The 21,700-nt window shown below is 44.8% G+C and overlaps 1 protein-coding gene across 2 annotated transcripts in view; it reads left to right on the plus strand.

The window, feature by feature from the left end:
- Positions 1-1,181: 1,181 nt before the first annotated feature.
- LOC149371125 (uncharacterized) overlaps positions 1,182-21,700 on the plus strand; it is a 79,510-nt gene continuing 58,991 nt past the window's right edge. The window contains exons 1-3 of one of the 2 annotated variants that reach the window (XM_089584845.1): positions 1,182-1,332; positions 1,459-1,564; positions 2,159-2,249. In XM_089584845.1, coding sequence (XP_089440971.1) covers positions 1,200-1,332; positions 1,459-1,564; positions 2,159-2,216 — 297 coding nt within the window. In that variant the 5' untranslated portion in view covers positions 1,182-1,199 and the 3' untranslated portion in view covers positions 2,217-2,249. Of the gene's footprint in view, positions 1,333-1,458; positions 1,565-2,158; positions 2,250-21,700 lie in introns of those variants that run through there. The other variant, XM_089584834.1, reaches the window with a different exon arrangement.

Here is a 21,700-nt window from a genome sequence, read left to right on the forward strand (position 1 = left end):
CTCACTTTTTCAACACTGTTAATATTGCTCCAGTTATATGTATACGTCTCTGCTTCAATAATTGTCCCACTCGCTTGATTGTGAATGGTTCTCCTCAACAACCAGTGTTAATCTACTCGTCTGTCCAACAAATATGTCTATTATCGCCACTTCCGATTGCCCTCTACTTAGAGTTGGTATTTATGAGCTTTCTGCAGAGTAGTGCCATCGATGTTGCTGTATTCCAGATAGTGCGCTGAAAGTAATAGCTTATGCAGGTGATCTAGCGGCTTTGTCTGCAGACAAGCCAAGACTGGCACAGCTGCCGGTGTTTCTGTGGTTTGGACTGTGGGGTTCTAGATCAGCTGAATTATGGTGCCACAGCAGCTGGATGCTGGTGCAGCATGGTCTTACGTACCGCCGAAGTACCATGACCTACTGTGAAGCGCGTAGAAATTCAGTTGAAGCTTTTGCAAAGATCGCATATCGGCTACAGAACTGAGCTGAGAAATTTGTCCCAAATAGTTTATGAAATTCGCCAAGGCTGTCACCTGTAAATTCTTTTCAGCAACAAAAATTCATTATGGTTCGCAGATCATTCACTGTGCGAGGAGTTCTATTCATCGCATCCTCGAAGTTCTTGCAGCTTTTGTTTGGGCTTCTTCTATAGAGCCCATATGACGTCATTATCTTTATGCAAATGTCAACTCGGGTGAACTAGGTTTAGTTCACCTTTCTGTGCGGTAGATTGCTCCCCGCTCTATGTTTTTCGCAACACTTAAGACAGATAATTTTAGAATTTTTACAGAAAAATTTAACTAATCATTTGCCCACACTGATTATATCCTCTAACTGCTGTGCCAGTATGTTGGTTTATGCGTGATATATGTTTTGCTGTTCGTTTTCTGGCTGTCTGTTGTTCAGAAGAGTTTTTATTTTCAATGCCCCGAAAACGCTTGTGCAAATACATGATTTCGACAAAAATGAAGCCATGGTAGTTTCATTAGCACTGCTGAAGGTACATAAGAGAAAAATTGATTACAATTACTAGAGTTTGCATATTGGTGTTCAGACTTACTCGACAAAGCACAGAAACAAGTTTTTGAGAAATTGTAGGAATTGCGAGAACAGAAAGTGTTTCATGGAACAAGCATGAGTGGATGGCAAGTGAAATTTAAAAAAAAAACGCGCGGCATATAGGATGTGCAGGGGTAGGACCCATGGCAGTTCCCGCATACCCGACCGATCCCCCATCTCAATGGAGGCCATCTCTAAGAGCTGCTCAACCAGTTGGCCAAACATGGCTAGGACACGAGCTTTCCTTGAGGCCAAGGCACGTGGACTCTTGGACAAGTAGGAGCCCGCTCTTGAGCATCTTTGTGTCCCTTCCTTAAAATAAGGTTTTTCCTCCTCCTACGCTTGCTAAGCCTTTTTTTGTGCGGTAACACTAGTAGGAGCATTTTCTGATTTCGGCCACAGGTAACCTGTCTCCAGCCTACTTTGCAGCAGAGGGCCCACCTGCTCACCAGTTTTGGGCAACCTGCCAGGCGTGTTCATCTTTGAGGCCTTCTCCTTGGCTTCTAAGGTAAATAAATGTCTTCGTGGTAAAGACCTGTACAAGAAATACCTTTAAGCTGTAGAAATTTACCGTACAAGGAAGTATTTGTCACACAGGCCTTTACCCCAGAGGTGTTTGTTATGAAGGCCTTTATTAATGCCTTTAAGGTGAAGTTCTTCATGATAAATGCCTTCGGTGTGAAGGCCTTTAGAAATCAGTCATTTAGGCCAACACGCTATATGGTAAATAACTTCAGGCCTGTAGCTTTATGCTAAAGCGATTTAGTTGAAGGCATTCATGATAAATGCCTGCGGATTAAAGACATTTAGAACGGAGGCATTTAGGTGATCGGAATTTATGGTAGAAGCCTTTTGGTAAAGTCTCTTTAACCCGGAAGGACCTTAACTGTCCATCGTGCTACCGTGCAACTTTTGCTACTCGCGGATATTCCGCGCAGAACCACGATAAACCGCCTGCCATTTTTTCCTCTACGCAATTAGGCATTGGTAGCATCATAGCCATCACTCGCATGACACCCGTGCCAGTGGGTGCTAGGACGAATACAGTTCTACCGTCTTTTTTGTCTCACGCACTCAAATAACATAGTGTATTTTTTTTCAGCCCTGATACATCCATCAAGAGGGAAAAAGAACTGGATTATAACGCCGTACTGAGTTAAGCAATTACGAAAATAGTTGCTACTGCTGTTTAAGCATGTGTCTTTCTGCGGCTCTCTTAGTATCAGTATGCACTACGCAAACGAGAACCGTAAAGTACTCTTAAAACTGTTTGTGTTTCGGGGAAAACATGAAATGAAAGAAACATGAAATGAAATATGAAAGTTTAGCGTGTTTATGAGCTGTTGTACAGCTCATTTCTATAAGGCCAGCATCCCTGGCGCCTAAAAGAAAAAAAAGAAGCGGTCTAATAATGCATCAGCTTTAATGAAGAATGCTATACATGAACTGTGCGCTACAACAAGAAACCTGCGACCAAATATGCCAGAAAATGACCGAAAAAAAGACACAGTCTTATCTTCATGTGCGTCTTTAAGTAACTTTTTCTTTTCTGTTGATACACATCTTCTTTATTTCTATTTCTGTCATGGATTTTTCGCTAAACAAAGAGTGATTGTTTTAACTTCTGATTTGCAGGCATTCAAAATATGCAACGTCAGTCGGAAAGCATGGCAGGAGGCATTCACTCTGGGCTGAGTTTGCAAATGAAATTTCTCGCGTTTCTGATCACAAGCTGCGTCAAAGAAAGACGAATTCTGCCGACGTTAGCATCGTCAGCGGCTGCTTTCGCAGGAGAACTGTTCTTTCGCTTCGCAGTTATAGAAAAAAGATTCGCTCCCGTAAAAAATTTCGTTTTACTTCGTGAAGAGCCTCGTTTCTGACTCAGACACCTGCAGAAGCAGCTATATTTGTGCATAACTCAAATATATTCAGGACACTGCTCCGAGCCTTGCACCTCTGCTTAACAGGACTTCAACTTTCTGCATGTTTTAGGCTGCTAAACATCTCTCAGGGGGCAGCTGCTTTTCCATCGGCTGTAGTGCTTGACGTTCTCGTGCGTTCGTCTTAACTTCTTTACCTTCTCAGAGTTAGCGAGCTATCGTTTAGTTCGGAGGCGGCGCTCACCAACTCGCGTCAAAGAACACGCAGCCAAATGCAGAACAAACAGTGAGAGCGTTCACTTTAGGAAGAAGAATTTTGACAGCTCTGACTTATACTTCGTCTCCCAAGATGTTTGCAGCAGTACGAAAGGGAGAGCTCTCGTCCAATCAGGATAGCGCGCACTACATTAGCGTATTCCTACGCGCCTGTGGCTCGGTCCACCTGATGTCCAGGTGGCTCGATCCATATGAAAGAATGCGTACTAATAGTTAGCTTCTTTCTACCTCAAGCAGGTGGCGGTTGATGCCTTTTTATTATTTCATCTGTTCGTTTTTGTGCAGGCAGACGCCCGTTCCAGACGCAATGGCCCTACTTTTTCTTTTTTTTTTTGTCGCCACTGTTTGTATCAGTTCCTCTCTTGTCACGTCACAGTTATTTTCAATGTTCCTGTCATGTGTATATAAATTTATTTATTCCAGCATGGTCACTACACTATTAAGCTGGGTCGAATGCAGGCCGGGGCAGCCGAATGTCGATGTTGGCGAAATGCAAAACAACCCCATGCGCTGCGTGAAAATCAAAGCACAAGCGGTCAAAATTAATCCGAAGCCGTCCGCTACGGCGTCTGCCATATGTCATGAGAGACGCAGCGACGGTACTCCGACTTTCGCGCGTACGTTTATTTATTTATTTATTTGTGATACCCTCAGGGTACAAAGCACATTTCAGAGGGGAAGGGCAGTTGATAACAAGAAAAAAGTAAACAAAGCACAATTCATACAAAACTATAGAACAACTGAGGCAAGATAAAAAGAAGTGAGCAAATTTACTCGGAACTGATTAATAAAGTAGTTTAAGAACAATACTAGCATGTGGAGAACACAACACTACAATGAAATACAAAAGCGATCATTATGTAATCAGAGTGGTAAGTATTCTTCTGAACTGAATTGTATCAGTGATGCTAGTTAATGATGCGGGTAGGGAATTCCATTCTTTAGAGGTTAGAGGAAAATAGGATTGCGCACATGTCACTGTGTTACAATGAGGCACTGTGACCTTTTGTTGATGATCACGATGGTGAGAAATGAACGGTGCCGGTTGAATCTATCGAGAGCGAAGTTGAAAATTAGGATTGAAAATCTTATAGAATTGGCAGATGCGGAAGTGCTTACGGCGGGTAGCTAGTGGCAGGAGGTTTAAAGACCTTTCAATTGGAGTGACGCTAGATTTACGATTCTAATTGCCTAAAATGTATCTAGTTGCACGATTCTGGACAGTTTCCAGAACCTGTGTCATTGAGATACCACATTAACGTTAGCACGATAATGGGGCTCATCACATCGTCCTCATCACAACTCCATTCAGCTCTGCTTGTTGTGTCGTCCTCCAGGTTGACAACAATAGGCGGTCCTTGGCCAACAACACCGTCGATGACATGGTCCAGTTTCCTCATCCCATTTTCCTCACTAATAACACGCTGCACGTAATTCTTCCCTTTCTGAGCAGTCACTTGCATGATGCCTTGCCGAACCAGAGGCTCCATGTCTTAGGGCTTAAATGTCTTGTTTTGACTGGCGACGAAGCCCTTGACATCGCTCCAAACAAGCTCTATCGGGTTCGGTTGGCAGTGGTAAGGTGGCAAGCGCACAACGAGACGGCCAGCAGCTTCGGCGATGCAGTCCACACGGTATCGGTCCCCACCTGTGTTCACTTTGTTGACAAGCTTCACGAGCTCGGCCTTCACCATGTCGCTACTCCACGGACACGTTTTCCGGGCAGCCAAGTCTGTATGTCCTTTTTTGAAGCTAGTCATCCGCCGTACTTTATCCTGCTTCAGAGAATGATATGGCGCGTTGTCCATCACTGTAAAGCTGCCGGCTTCTTCAGGGACAACATTCGGCCCGCCTTCAACGTCTCCGTTGTCCACTGGTAAAGCGTTCGCTCGCTCAGCTGAGTGAGTTTTGCCGTCCTCTTGATGAGCGCATTCGTGCTTGAACTGCCGCCGTTCTCGACGCGAATCACTTCAAGAAGTCAACTGCGATGGGCTGCTTGGAAAAACAGCGCACTGTCGGGGTAGGGCACACTGGCGACACAACCGACTCGGCCGGCGCCACGTTGGAAAATGGCGACGCATCGCTACCTCGCAGCAAGCCTCCGCAGAGCTGTGTTCGTACGGGATGTGTCTGTTAATTTCACCAGTGATTCAAGCACTCTATACCATCTAAATCTACCAGGTCAAACTATGTTTTTAATTGCTGTGCTTATTGTTTGATTAATAGTCCCACACTGCTCAAATATTCGAGGGATAATTTTTTGTGTTCCTGCAGCCTTGTTTGAACGAGAGGGCCCCCCTGCCTTCCGTAGTGTTATAAGCATCTTGTGAGACGAAGTATAGGTTGCTTGTTTTATTTTTATGCTTTCTTTTCATCCAAAACCAGCATTCAACTCACGAATTAGTAGCTTAAGTATTGTTCAAAAGTTAGAAAGAAAAATTGCGCTTTTTTATCTTTATGCTCTTTTAATTAAGTGCGGAACAATGAGCTTAGAAAGATATAATATATTCGTGGTAAGAAGTAAATATAAAGCTGATAATTTCACTACTTCTTGGCTTGATATCTCCCATTCGACCCGTTTTGGCAAAAGATGACTGAAGGCTGAAGCGGTGGGCGGGTGTGATTTAGTATGTTAATTCCGACAGAGCTATCTAATTTCATGAGAGCGCAGTGAAGTATGTTTTACTGCACTTCGACACTTTTCATGCCATTTTGCAGCTTTCAGATTGTGTGCAAAACTAAAAAAACTCCACAATTTATAGAGACATTTCGTATATTCAGTTGTACACTCTTCAAGATAAAACACCCGTTTAATCACCCGGCAGAAGTAGCTGCGTTGTTTTCGAAGTTCCGCATAAAGCATACTAGTAAACTGTTCCTCGAGAACCAATCTTTATTTAGCGTTGGCCTATTGAGGATGCAATATGGGCCGTGCTGACTTCCAAGGTGGTCGCATTTCGAAAGGAACCTATGGTGGCGTTGTGCAATGTTGCCATAGAGGATTTTGGACGCTCCTTCCCGACTGTGGACGGCATTAGCGCAAAGCATCCAAAGCGGCCATAACAGACAATTCTCATTGGTGTCGCCGCGTATCTGCTGGTAAAACAATTACAGGGGTGCTAATTACCATCATGCGATGACAATTAATTAACAATTGCTCTTCTCCTTCTTAAGAAGTTAAGGCTGCCGGCTTAGACCATGAGTCAGGGTGAGCTGATGGGTATTGGCTGACTTGGCCTCACCCTTCCATTACAGCCACCCGCCGGGTACATCCGGTGGCACGCACCCTCAGGTTAGTCATACCCCCCCCCCCCGCCCCCCTCCTCCCCAGTGAGAACCTTCTCCGTCCACGGTTGGCACTCTCTCGGTTCTTCCCGTTGGCAGGTGAGAAAAAAATGAGGGCTAAATCCGCCTCTACACTTGTAGGAGAGAAGTCGAGAGGCCAAAAGCTATCTGCCTCGGGAAAAATCGAGAAGATGGCTACTGTCGCCGCAGGAGGTTCCTACCGTCGCATCCACCCTCAGGTTAAAAATTCCTCCACCCCAATAACAAGCTCCTCCATCCAAGGTAGCCACCCTCTCGGTTCTTCCTGTGGCAGCCAGCATCCGTATTCTCTACTACAATTGCACACGGGGAGTTAACTCTCACCACTTCTAACCTGCCAACCATGGCAGACAGAAAATGGCAGGTGCTTGTTTCTGAGTCATTGTAGTTAGTTTTATTTTTGCTGCCATTCGTAGTCGTTTTCGTCTGATGCGATAGCGAAAGAGCCCGATATGCCCGCACCCACCGGGGGTGTGACACTTTGTTCCTGCAAGGTAGTAAGTTCCACCTTGCAAGCTCGAAAGTGAGAAAACCATACAGTTGCGACAAGGCACTTGCCATGGTTAAAACGCGAGTCAAATGAGGAACACCTATTTGCACCCTTTCGTTTTCTTTTTTCCAGCAATTTTTATTTGTTGTCAGAGCAAAAATGTGAAAAACTACATTCGCAGAAAAGAAAAAAACAAACAAACAAAGAGCACTTAGCAGGAAACGAGAAACTAGCATGCTCATTGTGGTATCTCCTTTCGCGGAAGAAGAGCCGCACCAGAGGCATCCGCGCTGTTCTTTCCCAAAGCCTAAATTCCTCAGAGACGAGGGAAGGAATAGGACAGTGAAAAGGCGAAGACCCGCAGACAGAAAACGTGGAAGAGTATTTGTTGGTGAAGAAGGATAAGAAAATCATTTTGGATTTCTTCTCTGCACAGGTCAGAAGGCTTCAGGCCACATTATAAATTGCGAGTCGATTAACCAGAACGCCGCCTCTCAGTAGGCTTCTTTCGTCGCATTTGTACTTTGGAGGTTTTGCTGCGCTTTTTTTCTTATCCGTTCCTTGCTGTTTCGACGTTTGTTGGTACGTTCTTCGTTTTCTTTCCTTTTCCCAGAAACACTTAAGAGATGTTGTGGGAGAAAAAACCAGGCGCTTGTACACAGACTGGCAAGGTCTCCATCATTCCAGACCGCAAATTCGGCAGGCACACACCAGTCATGGGCGTTTGCATGCGCCCGCAAATACGCCGTCCGTCGTCTACGTGCAGTTGCCGCCACTGATTGCTTGTTTGTCTTTTTCTGATGTTCCTCACTGCCAGGAAGTCCTACGGAAAATTGGCCGCAATTCAAAACTGCTTCGAGAGCTCTGAGGAAACATACTATAGATGGAGCCGGGGGATAGTAATCAAGCAAGTCTCTCGTTTTTAAAATAGAACTAAAACAAACACGAGGTGGAATGAAATTGGGGAATGCATCGAGAGCTACCTTGCCGCTGTTATTAAATGGTTTGGGGAACTGCCCTGGTAGAAAAAGCCAAGTAAGAAGAGTATAGACGACCATCCCATTAAAGGAGTTTTTTCTGGGAGGCGCTTTCTAAACGACTAAGCCTAAGACAGCGAAGTAAAGCAATGGGGCGCTGCAGACTTATTCACTGCTTGCTGCTGTCATCGGAGTCATCGGCAGGATTGTTGCTGCAATGGACAGCCAAGTTGTGAGGCGAGAGAGGTGTTCATGTCGGCCTTTGCTTTCTTGAGCTTTCTGGCAGTTTTCGACGGTCTTGACTTTCCACTTAATGCTAACATATAGAATGATCTCCTACTGAAAGACAGTTAAAAATAGTTGCAGTCTTTCCAGCTAGTGGGTATAGGCTCAACTCGTTTTGCTAAAGCGACTTGCTTGAGTTTTAGGTATTTTTGAAAAAAGCTCTCAGTGCGGTACGAGGGATTTGGCCATTGGCCGTCATACTATAAATGAAGTGAAGATTTTGTTTTTAAATTACGGGGAATCGGCATATTCTGCGAAAGAAATCAATTTTCAGCGGATCATAGCGACATTCCAAAGCACGACGCCCACAGGAGTCGAAATAAAAGTAAACGTATAACTCGAGTGTTGCATGCAACGCGTTCCAATTCTGTGCTAAACGGCACAATGATGACTTTCATAGTGTTTCGTATGGCTAACCGACGGAAGGGCTATTAAACGAGGAACAATGAACAATGACACGCCGGACAGCATTTCCCACAGTACATCTGGAACTGAATTGAAACAGCCCTTGAGTTTTAAGAACGGTACTAGGTTGCTGAAACAGTTAATGCTTTTTCTTTTTGATTTGTGTAGCGAATTTATTTATTTATTTTTATCACTCTTCAAATTTCGAAACATCACTATGGGCTATGGGTCTTGCGAAGTGGATATTCCGGGAAATGCGACTACTTAAGATCCTTTACTATGCGCCGAGATATCAGTAAAAAATCGTTTTGTGATTTGTCTTCTATAAAAACGCGGTTGAAGTGATTACGATCGCACTAATTAGCTGGTGTTTAGCAATTCTGAACCAGTTACTTCCGAACACATGCTTTCAAACAAGGTTTTGCATTCGTGACCAGCAAAAACAAAGGGGAATATAATGTCAGGGCACCATCACATACTTAGACTGCTAGAATCATTTCTGATCGGCATGGGTGGCTAATGAGGCTCTTCTTTGCATGCGCTACCATTAAGCTGGGTGCAGTTATCAACGTTTTTAAGCTCATAAGTGAAAATCGATTAAAATTTTCTTTAGCTCCTACTAGTTTTCCTTAACGCTGACATCTGATGGTCTCGTCATTCCTGCGTGCAGCATGCATGGTACAGCCCGCTCTCCCGCAACGCGTTCCCAGCACATTCAGAAAGATACAGAGCTATAAATCAGAAGACACTATTAAATTGAGGCGAATTACTTATCAGGAGTAGCAGAGGAATACTTTTCAGAGCTTCCTTAATGAAACTTGCGTAACTGTGGGGTGTGGGAATTCAGATACATCGACCGGATAAGAACATGCGATGACGACCACCGCTCAGGTGATGCGTTCGCTTCAAGTCGTTTTGTTCTGGGCAGCGATGAAAAGCGCTCCGACGATTTGCATTAGAAGCGCGAAAATTGTGCCTAGTTGGTTGTACATCTTGAAGAAGCGCGTAACACTTTTAAAGAACAAGAAAGCAGAACGAAAACACAACGCAGAGCGCGAACTGGCAACTGATTTTAATGGAGTATGATTATTTTAATACATGGGGTGCAAAGTGCCACCTTTGGGACGCACAAGAGTTCAAAAGAAAAAGAAAAAAACCGAAACGACATTCAACAAAAAGAGATCTACACACATAATAAACTCATTTTGATAGCCTAAGCAATTACACTTTTTTTACCGCCAGCGACAACGACACGTTCCTGATGCACTTGCCAGCCCCTACGCGATTCGATTTCGAAAGCTTAGACAATATCCTTTTCTGTTTTGTTATTTCAATGAAATAATACAGCGGTTCATTCAAACTGTGGCATGCACTTGTCGCAGCAGTTACAATGGGAGGCCATGTTTCCTGGTTAAGTGACGGACGGACAGTTGTTTGCATGTTCACTTAGTGTTTTGCACGTTCCACAAAGCAGCCGCGCGCTGCATAAACAAAAGAATAAATGAGGTTGCCAACAACTGTCGGTCCGTGACTAACCCAGGTTAGTTGGCCTGGGCAAGTGATGAAAGCCCCCCCCCCTCCCCCACACCTCCCCCCTTATGTGGGTAGCTTCCCAAAATCTTCACCGACCTCCACTCAGCAACCCACCCTACAAACATCCTCCAATAATTCCGCGCATCTTTACCCCCCAGAAAAATTGTGCCGCATGTATAAAGCCTCGAATTAAAGAAAACGAATTCTTTATAGTCAAAGTTTTAAAGCAATGTTCGAGGCTAAATGTAACTGCTCGCGCAGAATTTGCGCCTGAGATGTCTGCTGGACTGTTCATTATTTTTTAGTGCAAGTGGTTCTTATTTTGGTTCGAATTTTTGAGCATTTACCTATGTGCTCACGTTCTTCGTGATCACGAAGCGCAGAGCTCCTAATTCGAAAGCCGTGCTTTCTTTGAACACGAAAGAATTCACAGGCGCCCTAATCAGCGAGGCAAGAAAATTAACTTCGTTCAAAGGCGTAATCGCATTACGCCACACCCCACCTCACTTCGCGCTACGCCGATGTTCCAAATCACCGCGGAAAACATAGGCGGGGTGAGAATTCTGAAGTAGGTTAATTAGCTCCGGCACCGCAGTTATGTAGTACGGCTCAGCAGCGATCATCGATCACGCGCAAAGTTAAAGCTGCAAATATGAACGCAGCAGAACACATCGAGCGTTACTTTGTAATAATTAATTAATAACATCAGTAAAGAAAAAGGAGCACAAGGAAGCCATCTTTTTATGAGGTCGTAAAATCTCGGAAGCCGAGCTCAGCAGAACATGAATTCTGGCGCACCTTCTGAAGCGCGTAGAAAAACTTGCAGCGATTAAGGTATGCGCTGAAAAGCTTGGGTTAATAGAGTTTAATTGCTATGGGCTGCAGTGCCGTCCCGTATTTTCAGCGTTTCATGTCATGTTGTTTTACCTTGATATTAGTTGACGCAGAGAGGTCAGCAGTAAATGCTAAATTTCAACTAACAACAAGTAACCGGTTTTAGTTTTAATGGAGAAAATCACTGAATATTTCTGTTTAAGAGAAGGCGTACCTTTGCTAGGAGCAGTTTACTCATAACTGTAATTATCACGAGTATAAAAAACTAAGCTTTGCATTCGACTCCTGAAGATGCAGAACATTCATTTGGTCAAACTAGTCTCGTTATCCGAATTCTTCCTTGAGGGTTTAAAATACCTTTGTGCTACCGTAATGTTCTTGAACGCTAAATGCAGAATGGTGCACAGCAATCACAAGTAAAAAAGACGAATAAATGTGGTGATCGCCGGAAGCTGTAAGGACGAAGTGTAGAATGTTGCTGTATTTTTATGGCCGTACATGTTAATCATGTTTCCATTTTATTGCAAAATAACAAGCGAATACCAAGCTAGCCATTCTTGAGAAAAATTAATATGAAACGGGCTTTGCTTGAATGGGGCTAAAAGTATGATTGGAAAAATTATGAGCAGACTTTGCCTGTTTGTCGCAGCTAAATGAGTTTAAATTGTTCAACCATTCTCCTGTAGTCGTTTACAAAAAACCTTCCTGCTGCTTTTCTTTGTCTACTCATTGCATGAATCTTTAGCTAACCAAATTCTCTACGGCTCAAGGCCCTTGAATTAGGATTCATATCGGCACACGGAGAGGACATCCTCCATGACCACATCATTGTGAAACTTCTCGTGCTGTGTAGTTAGTAGACGTGTCTGAAACCGCATCATTCACGGGAAATTCCCGGATATGACTTTTTCGACGGGAGAAATCCCCCGGTCATTTCTGCAACAGTTGGTTCCTTTTATTGTGAAAGTGGTGATGATGAGTGGACTTTACTGGCCCAAGGGCAGCGATGGCAAAATAACACCAAGGCACAACGCAACTTCTCCTCAAGGAGGGTCGTTCAAATAGTAATGTTTCAAGCATTTTACCCCACAGAAGCTAAGCGTCAGGTCAGCGGAAAGCCTGTAATCATTGGAAACCGGTTGGTAACCTGCGGCACTAGGGATGGAAGTACGTACCTCCCGCATACGACGCGCATGGTATAACAACTTGGTCACCGCTGCCGCCCTTAATTTTGTGAAAGTTTCTTCGTGAGCCCTTTCGACAAGGTTTTCAACTAAAGCCGTGAATGCGTGGGAAACCTGCGCGCACGCAAGCTCGTTAAAAGCATCGTTTTTGCCGCTCTATACATCTCTCCTAGCGGTTGCTCTATATACGTACCACAATAAAAACATGGGCAATTTCATCAATTCCACGTCTCTTGTCATATGTATCTACCTGTGGTTAGGCTAAAGATGCAACGTGAAGACCCTCATTGAGGCTAAGTAGTACATATTGAACCACAACTGGCCACTACCGCACTTCAAGGAGGTGAAACCGCTATCACTTAGGTTTTGATTATATGTTCCTCACAGCAGCTTGCGCAGACATTCACCGCACCCTTGGATGACCGCTGGTTATTTCTGTATTTCACTCTTCCTAGTCTTTGCCGCCAAAGCACGTTTTTTCTCTTTCAGTAAGGTGCACGATTCAGATGAAAACGAAATTGAATCAAGGAATGCTACTGTGCTTCTCGGGGAGCGGATCGGGCTAGTTGGTGCAGTTTTGACATTTTTCGAAGCGCTAAAACAACATGGACGCAGAGAGAATAAGCAGAGCGCTCGTCCGTCTCTGTTCTCTCTGCGTCCATGTTGTCTTAGCGCTTCGAAAAATTTGCTTATAGTTCCAGAGGAGTGTATACTGAAACGAAATATTTTTCAGGTTCTATTTTTCTCATTTCAGGTGAGCAAGACATGCACCTTTATAGTATTCTCTCTCTTAGAGCCCAACCATAGTGTCTTCAAGATTTTTAAGTGCCTGGTTCGAAAATTAACTCCCATCTGGGTACGGCTTTCAGCTTGTCTAAGAGTTTCAAAATTCATTGGCCACATCAAGGACTGGCTTCAGTTAAACAAGAGTACGGATGTTTTCAAAGAAGCTAGCAAATTGAGCTCTTAACGTGGGAGAACATTTATTTCAAGCTAAGAGTTCCCTCTTCCTGTTCAAAAAACGGCTCCTTTCTAATAATTTCTGGTGATCACTTTCTTCTGGACATTGTGACGTTATTTGCCTAGAAAGACACTCATGGAAAGATATGAGGTAACAACATGGGAGCTAACTTTTAGAACATCAGACACGAAGTATGCAGTGAAACAAGTTAATATGAATAAGATATTCAGCGTATTCAAGAATTCATGTCCGCTCAGTTACAATAGCATGAATGCTTCCATCAATACAGAAAAAACATATGTGAGAACAGAAGTTTTCAATCTTTTTTATTACTCGTGTAATGATTCGCGAGAGTAAAGTTAACCCTTAAAGCCGAATGTAGAATGTAGAAATGTCTCTGTCCACAATTTTCCTACCGAATAGTATTGGCAAGCTTACTGTATCTGCGTATTTTATAATATACAGTGACCTGACAAAAGTTCCTGTTCAAATTGTTGCGCTGAAATTCGGCTAGTGTGCAGGTTAAATTTCTTGAGGTGGAATAAAGATACAAACATTCTCCACGTTATTTGCCTCATAGAAATTGTTTCTGATATTTTATTAGGGGTTCTGACAAGAGACCGTAGCTACACCGTCCCATTTCTCTTCTATAAAGCGTATATAGTTGTGTAAAAGTATCCAAGGTATAGATAAGAGAATAAGATACCACAAAATTATAATTTCAAACTTTTGTGAAAAAAAAAACAAAAACTAATCTGTAGTGATTTCGATTTTGAACGTTATCAGCCTTTCTTTCCTCACGAAGAACAACAGCGGCGTGCTATATGTATATCTAGAAAAAGAACGCCCTCCAGAATGCATCGACCGGAGGACGGATGCAACCACCTTCCACTTCATGTTCAGCAGGGGCATTAAAGAGCGACTGGAGGTTGAAGACCGTGTGAGAATGCAAAAATAGTTGTAGTAATTGAAAGAAGGCCGTAAATATTATAAAACCGGGCTCTGTTCGCCAATGCTGTGGTAGTCAAAGATCGCGCAGGATGCAGTGCAGACTGCCTGCCGAGCCAACTTGAGCCGATTATTTGTCATCAGTCTTCACACCTGTCGGTTACTCAAAAACATGCCTTGTATGGCCTTTTAATCCGCGTGCACGCTGAAAAGTAGGATGATGATGGCATATGTGTTCTAATTTGATATTAGCTACGCTTCACACCTTGCTTTTCGTTCTCGAGACTAACTCCTTCATACCTCTCCGCGTATGTTCATCAAACTCATGGCAGCTTTCCGTATTTCATTCGTTGTCCTGTATTTTCGTAATCTCGAGCTGCAGCTCCAGCGGCTAAGCTCCTCTCGCAACAAAATGCTAATTTGTGGCTGCCGGCCCAAGGGAGAGAGAGAGCGGAGAGAAAGAGATAATTGAGCAAGCACGGGCCAACTTATCACACGTCGCCTGCGAGCCGACAGGAGACTAACGGATAGGGCTTAGCGTGGGGAGCGGCGGCTCACTAACTGCGTTTGCACAAGTTTAACGAGGCGGTCGCGTCTTGCGGAGTGGCGGCGAGATTATCATGCTTCGCAGAGAAGTCACCATTCCGCGGCGCATAGGTGAAAGGCTTTTGTTAAATGAAAGCTGCCCCTTATCAGAACGAGTGCACGTGGTTTTTCGAACTCTTCGTCTCTGAAAGGGTAGCCTAGTGCAGACATTTCTGCGTGACAGCTCCTAAAATATGTAAAGTTAGCAATCATGAGTGAACGCTGTTACGCCAGCGACTGAACGTACGAGCAATGCTATTGGTTAATTTTTCTAGACGTCATGGTCGTAGAGGCAATTTAGCGGGAAAGTGAATCAGGGTGCCTTTTTTTCTTTCGTATAAGCTTGAGCACCCCTTTCCCTTTCTAAAATTAGATATGTCCAGTAATTAACCAATTAACGATGCACTTCCTTGCCCTCGAAAGAGGACCTGACTTTCTTTTCTCGAATCCATTTTCTTTTTTGCTAGCAAAGATGGCAATGTTCTTTTTCGGGGCAATAATGGCTTGCGTACAGAAAGCGGGCCCAGCTTGTTTTGCATTAGAAAATCCGAGTTGAATAATGCATTGCATAGAGAATGTTTTAAGTTTCCATTAAGCCCGCGAGCTCCGTCTTCAGGAACGCTCAAAGAAAATGCTGCTTGGCATAAACTACCGAATTGAGACTGAAAGTTCTGATGCGAGCTCGTAGTATATCATTTGCAAAATCTATGATAGATTTTGGATGACTGATTAGTGTAAGTACTGACTAGTGCTACCTGTTCCGTGCAGTGGGCGTAGTTAGGCTGATGATGATGATTAGTGTCCTGCTATTTAATGCACCATTTTTAGATTCAAAGATAATGTGTGCGCTATCCGGATCAGCAGGGATTCATGAAGAGATTATGCACCATGGCGACAGATTATTATCCCGCTGTGCATGCCTAATTGCACTTCACAAACTGAATGGCGTCAGCTGCCCTACGTAAAAATAAATGTTGGCCAGCGTCGGGATGAGCGCAGCGTCACCTTAAATTTTGTTGTTCGCATGAGCAGCATTTTCCGGATGGAAAGAAAGCAGCGATGCACACTATCTCTTTGTGACAAAACATGAACCGTGTAAATGAGGCTCTGGACATCAAAACAGCTTCTACACTTCGCATAGCATCGACCCGCTTTAATGTTTAGCCTAATGAAAAAATAACCCGGGTAGGCTGCCAGTCCTCAACCGACATTTTCACAAGTATTGGCGTTCGAACTGGAACACCATCTTCCCGCCTGCAAACTGTCCTCAACGCAGAACGGTAATGGCGAGAAAACAAGATCAGAGAACTGTTGAACAAGTGTCGTGCGCATTTTTGAGGAAACATTTCAAAGATGGTCTTCTGAAATCTTAAAGACGGGGAGTGTAGTGGGTTGGGTCTTCTTTTTTTTCAGCTTCCTTCGCAGGCGAATTATTTGTTGATCTGTAAATACGGCTACCCTATTTAATAGGGAAGAACGGCAGGCCAGTTTTGCGAGCCCAATTTACAGGTAGCAATCAGGAAAAGCTTCCTTGCGCGAAGGAGCGCTCCAGAGCTGCGGAATCAGAGGCGCAAGCAGTAGAGGCAGATGCCGCACTACGTTTCTCGTGACAGTAGCATCGAGGCGAGAAAAACTTACATATGGACATACGGCCTCTGTCACCCACACTTCGCGCACTTTTAAGCGTGAAGTTTTCAGACACCCTTAGAGCGTGTGGGGGTAGCGGTCTCGGACTCAAAGAAGATGCCCTCGACTCAGCGTGACAAGCTCAGCGGAGAGCAGCTACCAAGTGACAAGAGGTTTTTGGTCGTTTGGTGCCCTGCTTTCGCCGGTTGCAAGCGAGAGAATGGGTCGGAGCCAAAGGTTTACAAACAAAACGACGTTTATACAGCAAAGAGACGATACCGAGGATTACATAATCACTAGTTCAAGCGCATACAAAGTGATTAACAAAACAATGCAACTCTGGCAAAGTTAAACTCGAGAGAGAATACAGTACAAAGGCAATATTGCACCTAAAGTGCACTAACACAAGAGAGAGAGATAAACAAACGAAACACAATTTGTTCACCGGGCACTGCGACAGTCCGACGACCAGAGGTCCACGACGATGCCGTCTCAAAGACTGGCGAACTTTGGCTCGTTGGTCCGTTGCTGGTCCAGTGGTGTGGTCCCGGTAGTTAAGCGGGCGCGCTTCTCCAAAGCATAACGGCGGCTTGGACTAGCTGATAGCGGTCAACGCCCTTCTTTATAGGCTATGTCCGCGTCTGTTTGTTCTACGCGCTAAAGTAGGCGCGCACATACACTCAGTGTCGGCAGTTCAGTCCCCCTTCCTTCCTCGCGCTGGCGGCGCGTCCTCATTGGTCAGAGGTCGGGGGATCCATTCTCGAAGGTTCGGGCTAGTTCTGGCATAGCGCCGTCGCCGACGTCCGAGTGCAGAGGAGGGGGACATGTCTTAGCGCACGCAAGGCTACCCCCTTTTCCCCCGGTTAGCAGTAGAAGCGACTCGTACGTTCGAGAGAAATCGGCGTGGATGACTCATTCCCTCTGCGGCCGCCGTGTCGGTGAGCGGTGGTGGAGGGGGAAACCACGCACACAGGCTAGACGCTCCCCAGAGGGTTCCCTCTCCCCCGTTTTACTACCGCGCTGGCGAGATGGTGTGCGCGCTGCGCTGTTTTGTTTCTTTGTTTAAAAAAATGCGCCGAATTTTGTGACAGCCTCACAGTGCCTTCGCAGTCAGCCACCACCGAAGCGTGTCTGCGAAGCCAGTGGCACAATAGCTGAGAGCAGCAGCGCCTGCGCGCGGGACACGCCCGGGAACTTCAGACTAACCTTTTACCGTTTGTTTTGTTTTATTTCTTGGATGAGACGTTCTTTTAAGTAATGAATGAATCCGGCTTATCTCATGCTATACCGCAGTGTGTCCCTCACGCGTGTGACGCGCTATGAGTTATGAGCATCGGAATAAACGGTAACAAAACAACAGGAAGGCGGTTGAATACGAGGGCAGTTCATTTTTCCTTCGAAAGTGCGAAGAATGCTTTTTGAAATAACGCACGCTGTGTTTATGTATTGAACTTAGCAAAGGGCAATAAAAAGACTGGGACAAGAAGAAGAAGCACGCAGGACAAACGCTTGTGTCCTGCGTTTGTCCTGCGTGCTTCTTCTTCTTGTCCCAGTCTTTTTATTGCGCTTTGCTAAGTTCAACATGTATTACCAACTCGCCCAACTTTCTGCATTGCTTGTGTTTATGTATCTGCAGCACCTGACATTTTTGTGTTTTTTTGTTGGCAGTTCCGTTTTGGCGTTCGCATTTCGGTTGGCTGAGATCGCGCTTATCGCCGTTTTGTACAGTCTTTGTCAAAAGTTTAGAGCCCAGGGGGTTTGCTTCTAAGCCTGGCAGTGGGACTCCTGTAACATTAGTGGTAGTCCTACCCATTGGAGGAGGAAGGATCACAAATCTTCTTACCTTCAGCAAATTTGGAGGGCTGGTGATTCATTACGAACCAGACAGTGTGCTTCAGAAGCAAACCCCCTGGGCTCCAAACTTTTGACAAAGGCTGTACATTCACCAGCCTTTCGAAGCAGCTATTTCAAACGATTAGTAAGGTTTCATTTTTCCCGCTAATAAACTGATTCTTAGTGGATGTTGTGCTCATGTGTTCAGCTTTTATCCTTCCAACCATTCTGCTAGTATTGCCTTTTTCTCTGCCTTTTACCTCTTATCCCCCTTCCCACTGATTGTAGAGGCAAATGTTACCTAAGGTTTAACATGTAGTCTCTGGCACTAGTAAGAATGCTGTCTCCTGTTTACAGCAATCATCGCATCTGAACGCAATTAGCCCCCCTCCTCCCCGTCAATATTGCAACAAGGCAAAAAATAAGGAACAATGTTTTCGGAGGGAAAGAACAGGATGCCCGAGATGGAAGATATGCGAGAATAGAAGCGGGCCCAAACAGAAGCTCAAGTTACGGCTGCAGTTCAGGAGTTTTGCTTTTCTTTTATTAGTCGCGCCTTCCGGAAAGAAGAGCGCAGTTAAGAAAGTTCGAAGGATGATGAAAGGACGAGAAAAACAATGAATGTAAAGCCATATAAAGAAGCAGGATGCTTTGTTGATATCTAATTTATGGAAAAGCCGCATGCACAGCCTCTTGATAAACTTGTCCCAGTGCAGCTATACCCATATACGCGGACGATGGGTTGCAACGGCGGCGGAAGGCCGGCGGACCTCTGGAGCTTCCCCTGTCTCCTCCCTCAATCTGCCTCATAACACGCGTGCCAACGCAGCCCCCGTCGTTAATGCCGGGAAAAATAAGGAGCAAAAAAAACATGAGTACGCTTAGAGCAAGGAATTAACGGCTGGTTCATTGCAAGGTAAACATTTAGTGAATACGGATGGACAACACACGCTTCTGCCTCTTTCACAGCTCTCCTAATTGCGCGTTCACGTCCTGGATGTTCTGCTAAGCGCAGTCGCAGGAGCGCAAGAAAAAGTATAAAATGCGGACTGTTTGTGTAAGACTGAGCTACACACACTATTAAGGCAAAAAAAAAAAAAAATTGGCGATCTCCTCTACGTGCATAATTAGAGGCGACACTAACCCTTACCTTTTTTCGCTGCGAACTCGTTTCCACTACACTGGGGGGCAAGGCAAAGTTGCCCATTTTCGCCTTGCGCGAAACAACACAAGCGGATTGCCAGGAAAGAGAAAATGGAAAATTGAACGCTATGTCGAAAGAAGGAAAGCAGTAAAAAGAGAACACGAATTAGAGAAGCGGAGCCCCTAGCTCCTATTCGTTTGTAACGTCTTCAATAACTGGAGAGATTTCTACAATGTCACATCGCGAGAATGTTTTTCCTCGCACACGTAGCTTTGCTCTCACAAGAGTTTTAATAATCATTGACCTGGTGACGACGAACGGAATCCTTCCCTAGCCGATCACTGCCACAACAAGGCACCCTTGTCGCTGTTATTATTTTACGAAAGAGTTCCTTTAATTTTCAAAACACCGCTGGAGTTCTCGGCGACGGAAATTTCTCCTTTAATTGCTTATTGAAATCCGCCCCCTCCCTTAGGGGCGTCCGTGCTGAGCAGTATGATCCCCGCATCGCACCTTCCGTCTCTTGTTTCTGTCCCTTGGCCACGTATCCACGCTGCCGCATCTTGTTACTCTTCGTCTTCTAGGTTTGCTCCCCATTTCCTTCATCGGCAGCGCAGATTTACAGATGGTAGAGTAATATAACGAGCGCTGTACCGCGATGGCATTCACTCGCGTATCGATGATTCGGCGCCCTACCCGCACACTTAACGCGCAACAAAATGCGTTATCCGTGGTATTCAGGGAAGTGCTAACCACTGTTCTTTCTTTCCGGCTCTCGACGAGTTCCGCTTGAGAGGTAGCATTCAACTCGCACTAATTTTCATCGGCGCTGTTGTTCTCTTCCGGCTCGCAGAAAGGGAAATTTCGCGGTACATTTGTGAAATGGGTAAGTGGCATTTTCTACAAATCATGGTGATAACCTAAATACCCTATTAATTGCATTTATTGCCTCTTAATGTAGAGACTCTTGCGATTGCATTTTGTTTTCTCCTTTTCACAGACCTCACCTTCTTAAAGAGCGATGTTGCGTCTGTATACACGTGCACTTCGGTTTGGCTTGGTTTATGGGGTTTAACGTCCCAAAGCGACTAAGGCTATGAGAGACGCCGTAGTGGAGGGCTGCGGAAATTTCGACCACCTGGGGTTCTTTAACGTGCACTGACATCGCACAGTACACGGGCCTCTAGAATTTCTCCTCCAAAGAAATTCCACCGCCGCGGCCGGGATCGAACCCGCGTCTTCCGGGTCAGCAGCCGAGCACCATAACCACTGCTTCCCATTGTTCCACATTCCTTTGAGCCGAGCTTTTCTGCAAACTCAATTCAAATTCTTTTCTGTTTTCTATGTATGCCTTTCGTTTCGAATTCCAGAACAATAGCGTGGGGCGAAAAACATGAAAAAAGTGCAATTTGAGAACACTCAAAAATTTCAAAATGTTCCAAGCAGTCAGGGCTGAGCGGATCGCTTGACACGTAGCACTAGCAATTTTCGCTTTCGAAAAGTAAATGTGCCTTTAGCGTCTCTCTTTTTTGTGCACCGTTGCTGCATCGCAGACAGGAAAACATTTTATAAGCGATATGAGGACACTTGAATAGGAAGCAATATTTTTCACCGTACAAAAGATGCAGTCACCAAAACTAATGAAGTCGTTTGGTTGTACAGAGTGCACTCGGTAATACCGCCGAACCGTTGTTATAAAACAAAGGAATGACGAAGAACCAACAGTGCATCGAAAAACACAGAAGCATTGGCAGTCAGGCTATTCGAAAAGCTGAAGAGAGGTAATGAAACATAGCGCTGTGAGACTTTCCCATTTGATGTTAGCTAAATCTCGGGAATATTTCGCCTCCAGAGCCACGCTACAGCCAACAACAGTGTACGAAACTAACGCGTCCTCTGATGTGAACTCCTGCGCTTTGCCCGCAGTATTGTGATAAGAACCAATCGAGAGGGCGCAGAAGTTTACATCCTTTCCTCTTGTTCAGAGGGCAAAATGCTTGCATAGAACATGTTCAGGGCGCGTTTCGGCCTGAACACGCGATATGTAGCGATAACATTTGGTTAAATATAGTCTGAATGTAAGCATGTGCAGTTAAACTGGCAGGATGTTTTCATCACTTTTTGCCTTCCTAGTCGCAGCAGGTGGGGAGTTGCGGAATGCATATTTCGGTGGTTCTAGACATGTGTTTTTCCCTCTATAAAAGAAGTTGCATAGACGACGTACTGTACTGACTACCGTGGCGTTTAAATCCATAAACAAATATTTTTGGCATATTGAATGAACTGCGAAAGCAAGCACAATGCTTTTAACTTCCGACACTTTTGGGAAGCAATAGTTTTGTTGTCCTGGATCAGTATT

The sequence above is a fragment of the Amblyomma mixtum genome, chromosome 1 (genome assembly GCF_055824585.1).
Source record: "Amblyomma mixtum isolate Tamu chromosome 1, ASM5582458v1, whole genome shotgun sequence".
Lineage (NCBI taxonomy): Eukaryota > Metazoa > Arthropoda > Arachnida > Ixodida > Ixodidae > Amblyomma > Amblyomma mixtum.